This window comes from Musca autumnalis, unplaced genomic scaffold (genome assembly GCF_047663935.1).
Source record: "Musca autumnalis isolate F117 unplaced genomic scaffold, ASM4766393v1 scaffold_4, whole genome shotgun sequence".
Taxonomy (NCBI): Eukaryota; Metazoa; Arthropoda; class Insecta; order Diptera; family Muscidae; genus Musca; species Musca autumnalis.
In genome coordinates this window covers 39,307,209-39,316,989 of record NW_027411977.1, presented here as the reverse complement: position 1 = coordinate 39,316,989, position 9,781 = coordinate 39,307,209, and the positions used below count along the sequence as shown (strand labels likewise).

The 9,781-nt window shown below is 38.4% G+C and overlaps 1 protein-coding gene across 2 annotated transcripts; it reads right to left on the bottom strand.

Moving 5' to 3' along the window:
* Positions 1-1,820: 1,820 nt before the first annotated feature.
* On the bottom strand, positions 1,821-2,835 carry LOC141401707 (uncharacterized). Of its 2 annotated transcripts, none has more exons than XM_073982083.1 (2): positions 2,590-2,835; positions 1,821-2,381 (listed from the first exon to the last, which is right to left on the bottom strand). In XM_073982083.1, exons 1-2 carry the CDS (start codon positions 2,599-2,601, stop codon positions 2,010-2,012), a joined length of 384 nt encoding a protein of 127 aa, XP_073838184.1. In that variant the 5' UTR covers positions 2,602-2,835; the 3' UTR covers positions 1,821-2,009. The 2 variants fall into 2 exon arrangements, with proteins under 2 accessions (XP_073838184.1, XP_073838186.1); XM_073982085.1 differs by having other exon boundaries at positions 1,821-2,369; positions 2,590-2,798.
* Between the last annotated feature and the right edge of the window lie 6,946 nt (positions 2,836-9,781).

Sequence of the window (9,781 nt, the reverse complement as noted above, 5' to 3'; positions counted from 1 at the left end):
GGTGTTCCCAGTGGTCACAAAATATCTTCACCAAACACCGTCAATATAGGTCCATGTTTTGGTATAGCACCCATACAACGGTACCTCTCGATTTTCGATATTTTGTGGATTTTAACTACATTTGTTGACCAAACTACTTGCAGTTGAACATTTGAGGCTCCCAGTGACCGCAAAATATCTCCACCAAAAACCGTCAACATAGGTCCATGTTTTGGTTAGCCCCCATATAACGGTACCGATTTACGGTACTTTTAGGATTTTGGCTACAATTATTGACCGAACAACCAGTTTACAGGTAGTTGAGCAGTTGAGGTTCCTAGTGATCACAAAACATATCCATTTAAATCCCCATCAAAAACTTTTAATATTACACTGTGCAACAAAATGGAGGTGTCAGGGGCACGGAAAATTCCTCTTGGGGAAGAAAGGCCTTGCTGAGTATATTAAGAACCCCGAAGGACAGATCCGCCCTGAGTCGAACTTCCGCGTTATGGCGTGATGAAGTTTTAGCTAGAGACCCTGTAAGTCATCAGGAATTAGCGTTATATCTTTGTTCACTGTTGATTTAGCTTCTTTTTGAGATGAAATGCTGCAGTCAAAACCAATGAGGATTATTTTCGTAGAGCACTTCGACCTTCTAACTCGCTTCCTTCAATGTCCTTTTCGTCTTTTATTTTAAGAGCCGCTATTAAAGTACCACAAGATGACGTTTTTCAGTTTCGAAATGTTCTGCAAGAATGTCGCTCCGAAAACTTTAGGTTCGGCTCTAATTGACAACTAATCGATTTTGTCCTTTCTCAAGGCCTTTCTTCCCCAACAGGAATTTTCCGTGGCATTTACCTTCATTTTGTTGCACAGTGTTGTCAACAAGATTTTCGGAAATAGTTATTTTATATGTCGTCTATTTTTGTCGCGTTAGATTACCTGGGAAATATTTTTCATATTTAAAGAGCTATTACTTCATTATGGATGCACATATCGACAAAATTCTTTCAGATTACACGTATCTGATGTGCTTACGTCAAGAAAGAAACGTAAAAATGTATAAAACTTAACATCACATTTTTCGATTTTTGTCCTTTACAACGGTACAATTTTTTCCGGAGTATGTCCATACTTCCTGAGATAATGGTCCAAAATCTCAAAAAAAAAAACACCCTGCCGGGATATACTAAAATTGTTAGTGTGCAAGAGAATTCTCAAGCTGTTTCAATAATTTTTTTCCAAACTTTAATATTTCGAGTTCTTTATGAATCGGAAGTTTGTTTACTAAAGTTTGTTGGTATATATCAAGGTTTTTTCATAGTTCCACATTACGATACATACAGATTCCACGTATTATTGTGTGTTTTTTTTTTTTTTGGTCAGAGGCTAAGTATATATCTCCATCAGCATAGCTGATTGATATTGTTTTAATATTTTAAAATAACTTATTTATTAGTTTTGAAGATCTGACATTTTTCGATTGGGGGTAACTAACCGAAGTTCACACTTTTCAGGAAAAGGATAGCTCAAGTCCAAGAAAAGTCATGAGCTTCAAAAATATTTGCTTAAGGGTTCAGATTAGTCATCTTTTTGAGTTTGTGTTTTTTGTAGCTTTGTAAAGTGTTGCCGGCTTTTTGTATAATTTTAATATTTTCTCATTTGTATCTCTTACAAATCCAAATCACGAATTTATCGGATGTTTGCATTGTTTGAGTATCGTTTTTTTCCTAATTTGTTTACACAGAAAGAATGCGGAAAATTAACAACAATCAAAATTAAAGCACTTGGATATGTTTGGAGAATAACTAATTATTTTACTAACACGAAACGAAAAATTTTTTTTTTATTCCGAACACATATTTTCGTTTATTTAATACACCGAAAAAACAAAAACAGAATCATTCAAACAACTGATAAATACATACATTTCAAATTCAACAACAAACATTTTTTTTAAATCAAAGCGAATAATTTCATGCAATTTTGGGAATTTTACACTTGACAACATTTAGGTGTTGCGTACTTTAGACTAGAACTAAGGTAGGTGCTGGGATATCCTGTGGCTGGACAGCAGCAACTTGGGTCGGTGTATGATCCACGCGATAGGCGTTGTATGTGCTGGCGTAGGGTACATAGGCGTTTTGTGTCTGGAAGAAGAGAGTTGGGAATAGCGGATTCACACCGCCAGCAGCACCGGGATATACAACACCCGGTTGGTAACCCGGAAATTGTGGTCGGGGTTGAGCTGCTTGTGGAGGTGGTGCAGCACGATGTTCCGGTGGTACATCTACAGTCTCGGCAGCTCCCTGTATATCGCCTGGCCTGCCTTGTACTTCTGTGATCAGGCTGGCAAGTAGAACAACAGCAACTGCAGCAACAACAATCTGTAATTGTTTCTTTGGTTTGGAGAATGGAATTGGAATTTATGGCCGAAAAATGTATTTCATTTGGGGATTTGGTGGTGGTGGTGGTGATAGGTATTATAATAGTGGAAGGAAGATTTGAGTTTTTTGGTAGCAATTTTGATTTGGATTTTGAAAAGTAATAGCCGTCGTTAATATGATCATCGAACTCTTCAACGTTATTGTGACGTTTTGAACTTACAAATTTGAACATTGTGATTGATATTGGGCACCACTAGGTTAATGGCGTGCGGAATATTTAAAATTAATTTTTTTGGAATCTAATTTTGTTTAGTTTAGTTTCAGTTTAAATGTTAATACGCGTTTTTGATTCTTTTTTAGCCGTTTGTGGTGGTCGTTCAATGTCTGGCCGTGTATTGTTGTGAAATACGTTTAAGCGAGGATTGAATTAGAATTTCAAGTAGTTGTTGATTTTTATAATTTTCTTTTGAGCTGTGTGTGCGATATGTTGCCTTTATTATATTTTGTGTTATTATTACTTTTTAACAAATAAACTTACACACACATTCCGATACATATGGGAACCCATATTACGTGTCCAATACAATAATAGATTGTAAGTGTATAAGAATTCTGGATGTGAGTAATTTCTCTCTCTCATTCTCGTTAAGTCTCACATTGTATTCCGAGTCAATTGGGTATGAAAGTTGTCATGTAAGAGTCATTATTCTGAATATTTGTACGTACATATGTTTGTAAATGGTAATATATGTATGTTATCGTGTTTGTTGTCTGTGAGATTACTGTCAGCGGTTCTTAAACTTTGACTCAGGAATGTTGAAAGGATCTCTTTCTTTCACTCTTTGTCATCGAATGGTTCACTAAGGCTAACGAGGTATGTATACCAGGACAGTAGTCAGAAATTCTTCTTGACACCGGGCCCCACGTGCCTCCCTCTGGCTACGTCGGTGATGTACGCAAAGTCAATTCCTTTGGGTTACTCCTACACATTTTTCGCATAAGTCCAGGGTAAGGCCAGTTTTTGACATTTTTTGCAATAGGTCGTCCTCGCGGCCAATTTTTCCAGGTCTATATTGGAAAAAAATTTCATGTTCCTCCCTCAAAATTTCCCTTTAACGTAACGTACTCCTTAAAGTCATGTTTACGGCGATATAATAGTTTTAGTGTTCAAGTACACGCTTCCAGACACAATGGTCCAATAGTTCTAAAAATCTTACACTGACACACTGAAATGCCTAGAGGGTACAATTACTACAATGGCTATTGAGCAAGAAAACATTTGAAGGAGTCCCGTTTTGGTTCTGATTTACTTCTTTATATCAGAGACTGAGTGTATATCGCTATCGGCAAAATCGACTAATACTTTGGTTTTTGTACCCTCCATTATAAGATGTAGGGAAGTATCAAAAATAGCCTCAACGCTACATCCCGATTTTCGTTATTTTGAAGGATTCAAACTGATTATTCCACCGAAATCGCTGTAATTCAGTATTCGTTGGAGGTATAAAACACTCACGCAGAGAATAGTAGGTAGGTACAGGTCCATGTTTTGATATAGTTACCATGGACCGGTATCTCCCGGTTTTTGGCATTTTGGAGACTTTAGCCAAAGTATCTAACTTACCAAGTGAATGAAAGATACCAAGCCAACCCATTACTGCCAATAAAGATAAGGACAAAGAGGTAAAAGAGAGATTTTACAAGCGCTTAGAAGAAACATGAGACTGTTGTCCTGCAAATGACATCATAATTATTCCAGGCCATTTTAATGAAAACACATAAAATCGGGAGGCACCGTCTTTTTGTGAGCTATAACAAAATATGGACCTATGTTGACAATTTTTATTGGAGAAGTTTTGTGACTGGGAACCTCAAATGTTGAATTACAGATGATTAGGTCAAAAAATGACGTAGGGGATGGAAGATACCAAGGAAAGGTCCTGACCGGTTTTAACATGACAAAGCCCAGGATTTATCTTGGTCCCTCTTTCATCTCAAGTCGACACTGACCTCCCCGTGGTGTCACCTGGGGAACTGCCTTTAACACCCGTTCAAGGTAGTGAGCTAACAAGTGCCGTGCGTTCACCCATAAGAACGTTAAAAACTTGGGTTTGGGCGTCGGGTTAGTAACCCTCCCCTATAAAAAACAGCCTACTATGAAAAAACGAAAGAAAAGAAAAACAAGCCCCTCTAAAATTGACGAACCCCGCAAAGGTTTTAAGGACCATGCTCTGCGAATCTGCACCTGGAATGTTCGCACTCTTTATAGAGAAGGTGCAGTCTTCGAATTGGCAGACGTACTTGAAAAGTACAAGGCCGATATTACTGCCATATAGGAAATACGATGGATTGGGAAAGGCGTCACAACAACACCTAAAGGTGACGCAATGTATTACAGCTGCCATGACGTAAAGCATGACTTTGGTTGCAGATTTGTAGTTGGTCGCTACAATTCGAATAAAAGCTAAATTCATCAACATCAGCTATATTTGCGCTCATGCTCCCACTGAAGAAAAGGACAAACAGACCAAAGATATATTTTACGAGCGCTTAGAAGAAACATATGACTGTTGCCCTGCCCATGACATTAAAATCATTCTAGGCGATTTTAATGCCAAAATTGGAATGGAGAATATCTTTGGCCCGACAGTCGGGAAATTCAGTCTCCACAGTGAAACATATGACAATGGTATAAGGCTGATAGACTTTGCAGCTGCAAAAAAACATGGTAGTTAGCAGTACCAGATTTAATCATCTCGATATTCATAAGGGCACCTGGCTGTCTCCAGATCAAAGAACAAGTAATCAAATTGACCATGTTGTGATAGATGGAAGACATTTATCGAGCGTGTTGGATGTACGATCGTTCCGAGGCGCAAACATTAATTCGGACCACTACCTTGTTGCAGCAAAGGTACGCACCTGGTTAAACGTAGCAAACAAAGTACGAACAGACACAACACGAAAGTCAGACATCGGTAAGCTGCAATCCCAACAGATAGCCACAGCATATTCCACTCAACTAGCCCAATTGCTTAATCAAAGTACTCCTCATCCCGATAACATATCAGCGCAATGGCAAAGCATTGCCTACTCCATGCAAACAGCCGCAAAATCCATACTTGGATACCAGAGACCTCCACCAAGGAATCCATGGTATGATGAAGAGTGTTGTGAGCCACCGAAGAGAAAAATGCGGCGTATAGGGCTACTTTACAATCCGTTGCAACGCGTAGCGCAACAGAGAGATATCGAGAAAAAAGGAGGGAGGAGAAACGTGTTTTCCACAGGAAAAAGAGAGAGATGGAAAAGCGTGAAAAAATCGAGATGTACACGAACCAGAAAGAAATCCGAAAATGCTGCCAAAGAGTCAATCATCAAACGGATGGCTTTGGTACAGGCACATCCTCCCGTAGATACCAGCAAGGTAATTTGGTGACTGATATAGTGTGCTCAGGATATGGAAAGAACATTTTTCAAAACTATTGGTATCCAATAGCAACGAAGACGACGAAGATACCACAGACCCAATCCCAGAAGATGGTATTGAATGTATACCGCCCAGCCAAGATGAGGTAAAGACAGCAATAAATCGGCTGAAGAATAATAAGGCAGCAGGAGCCGATGGCTTACCAGCCGAGCTGTTCAAAACCGGAGGCGACACGCTGATAAGGTGTATTCATCAGCTAGTTAGCACCATCTGGCAGGAAGAACGAGTACCCGACGATTGGAACCTGAGTATCCTGTGCCACGTCCACAATAAGGGAGATAAGACTGTATGCTCAAACTATAGGGGCATAAGTCTACTCCCTATTGCCTACAAGATCGTGTCAGGGATATTGTGCAAACGACTAAAGCCTATGGTCAACGAGATAATTTGACCATACCAATGCGGCTTTAGACCTGGCAAGTCCACCATTGACCAGATATTTACCCTGCGGAAAATCCTGGAGAAGACCCAAGAGATGCAGATCGACACCTACCACCTTTTTGTCGATTATAAAGCAGCCTTCGACAGCCCGCTGCGTTCAAAGGTATTCCAAGCCATGTCTGAATTTGGTATCCCCGCAAAGCTCATCCGTCTTTGCAAAATGACTTTAACTGACACGAGGTCCGAAGTTAAAATAGGAAAGAACCTCTCCGAAGAGTTTGGTACCAAAAGAGGTTTCAGACAAGGAGACAGCCTTTTGTGTGACCTCTTCAACATCCTGCTAGAAAAGGTTATACGAGAGGCAAACGTCAAAAGAAGTGGCACAATCTACACCAATAGTCACATGTTACTTGCTTATGCTGATGACATAGACATCATGGGCCGATCAGTAAAAGAAGTAACTGATACCTTTATAAAGGTCGAAGGAGAATCTGCTAAAGTGGGTCTGGCGGTAAACGGTGAGAACACCAAGTTGATGGTGTCGACGCGCAATGCGTCCATTGAGATCGGACCAACTGTTGAAGTTGGTTCCTATAATTTTGAGGTAGTAAAAGACTTCGTATACCTCGGCTCCTCCGTAAACACAACAAACGACATCAGTTGTGAAATAAAAAGAAGAATTGTATTGGCCAACAGATGCTACTTTGGTTTAAGTAAGCAGTTTAAAAACAAAGCCACATCTCGTCAAACAAAAATAACGCTCTACAAAACACTGATACTACCCGCGCAAGCAGACATGGCAGTGCTTGGTGTGTTTGAGAGAAAAATTCTTCGAAAGATCTTCGGACCAATCTGCGTTGACGGTGAATATCGACGTCGCGTGAACCACGAGCTGTATCTGCTATACAACGACATCAATATAGTTAAACGTATCGAGATGCAACGATTGCGTTGGCTAGACCATATCATAAGAATGAGCGATGATGAACCCGCTAAAAAGGCGTATGAATACATGCCACATGGCGGTGCACTCAGAATCGGCAGGCCTAAGCTTCGATGGAGCATATAAGTGGATGACGAAATGAAAAGGCGCGGTATTCCAAAATGCGAAGCGAAAAACAGAGAGGAATGGAGATATTTTCTTAGTTCGGTCTATGGGCCAGCTAAGAAAGTAGGTCAAAAAATCAGCTAACATTCTCAAAATAATGAAAATCGGGGAATTATTCCATTTGTAATTCGAACTATTTTATTTGAAATTAGAATTATTCAATTTGTAATTCGAATCATAGTATTATTTGTAATTTCAAATAAAGTAATTCGAATTACAAATGATGTTATTCAAGTTTCGAATGGAATAATTCGAATTACAAATAGAATAACGCGAACTACAAATGGAATGTTTCGAATTATATCTGAAAAAGTTGTAAAAAGGAATGGAAGTCTTTTCTTAGTTCAGCTTATTGGACAAATGTTCAGTAGAGCTCCAACTAAGTAAGGAAATAAGTATGTATCTAACCGAAATGCTTAAAATTTGATGCTTAGACTCCGTTGGGTGTATTAAACATTCCTGAAGAAAATTTTCGTTCCAGGTCCACGTTTTGATGCAACTCCCGTAGAACGGTACCCCTCAATTTACAGTATTTTCAGAATCTAAAAATATATGTTTAAATATCGCTCTTTTACTATTTTACAATTGGAGAAGTATTTTCGAATATGTGCTCCAATAATCTTAGAGAATTAAAGAACAATTAAAATAAAATCTAACTCCTCATTACTTTCAGTTCCCATGCAGACAATGCATGACTCACTATTATTTTTTTTATTTCCCATAACGAAAAACCCATTGATCTACAAAAATCGTTTAATCCTGAACAGAATAACAAATTATGTTATTATCGTATTGGCTAAATACGAAATGTGTCAATAGCACTTGCTGTCTATTACTAAGTCAATACACCGTGCTTGTAGTCACACATATTAGAGAGGAAAAAGCATTTTGTTCCGGTACCGAAAAAAGTTATGGCGTCAACTATTATAGTATTTACGAGGTTTTCTGTTCAGCCACCTTTTGATAGCATTTTAATGGAAATATATAGTGTTTCCCAAACTGTTGTGCCGTGCACAACAACAACAACAAAAACAAAACAAAAACCCCCACGCAAAAGAACCTTCTCCATCAGTATCAGGCACAATAACACTCAAGTCAATTACAATGATTCCTAATTAATATGCCGATCAGCCACTACAACTGGCCGTAGATGTCAGTATTAAAAAAGAATTAAAAAAATATGTATTAAAGTATATGTTTGTGTATAAAAACAAATACATTGTTTTTATTTTTTGTGTGTGTTATGCTTTTGTTTGGTTTTCAGATGAACGGCCTTTGCCGTAATTACTGACGATTTATAAGTGTTGACAATTGGAACGTTTTTACGGCCGCATACTTTATGGGCCCAAAACAATACCATTTTTATGCATATTTCAAAATTAACTAAAATGTCGCCTGACATTAAAACCGAGGCGCATTACTGCAGCCGTGTTACTTATATTTTAATTTATGTCTGTTTACGACAATCAAAATTTTGTTCAAACTGCCAATTGTATAGACTTGACAAATATTTGTTGTTATTGTCTGTCCGACATTAAGTCTGGTGTTAAAATACAGTGGTACATTTAATACATAATGATTTATTTATTATCAGTCCATTACTTATTTTCTATTAAATAATAAAAATATAAGCACAGACAAATGATTAGAACCATAGGGGTTCTTATAACTTTAGTGCTATTTTCTCAGGACGAATGGATTTGCGCCATAAAAAACTTGTACCATCGTAATGGCGGCAGCGAATGCCGTAAACTGAATTTTTTTAAATTTTGTGCGGGAGGTACCCGAAGGAGTTGACATATGCAGTCCATATTCGAACCTGATCTATGTCTTGTAGAAATATTACGATGTTCAAAGTACGGCCCATTTCGGATACTATCCTCCAGAGTTATCGTGCGCACAAGTTGTCCGAACATTTTCGAACTTTTGTGGGGGAGGTACCGGAAGGAGTGGACCGATATAACCCATCTTCGAACTTAAACTAAGTTTGGACAAAATTTTACGAAAGCCAAATTTTGGACCATATCGGCTCATCCGTTCGAGAGTTATCGTGCGCACCAGCCAGCCAGACAGACAGACGGACGGACAGGGCTCAATCGACTTAAAATTGTCTGAAACACATTTCGTCCAAACATACTTGGGGTCTAAAACCATTATTTCGATGAGGCACATTTTTCCCGTATGAAAGTGTATATACCCACGTTAGCATAAACGCTGAGGGTATAAAAACTCCATCTAGGGAATCAAAATCTATAAAATATAGAAATTTTTGCATAATTGCTGAAATTCTGGCCAGTATCGGCTAAACTATTGGGAGTTGAACCAAGTAACCTTTTGCAAAAATCTTCCAAATAAAGTTCTCAACAATTCTTTAGAACATTCTGAAACTCTAAAATGCTTACTTCATGTTGTTTCAGCGGTACTTTGCATCAT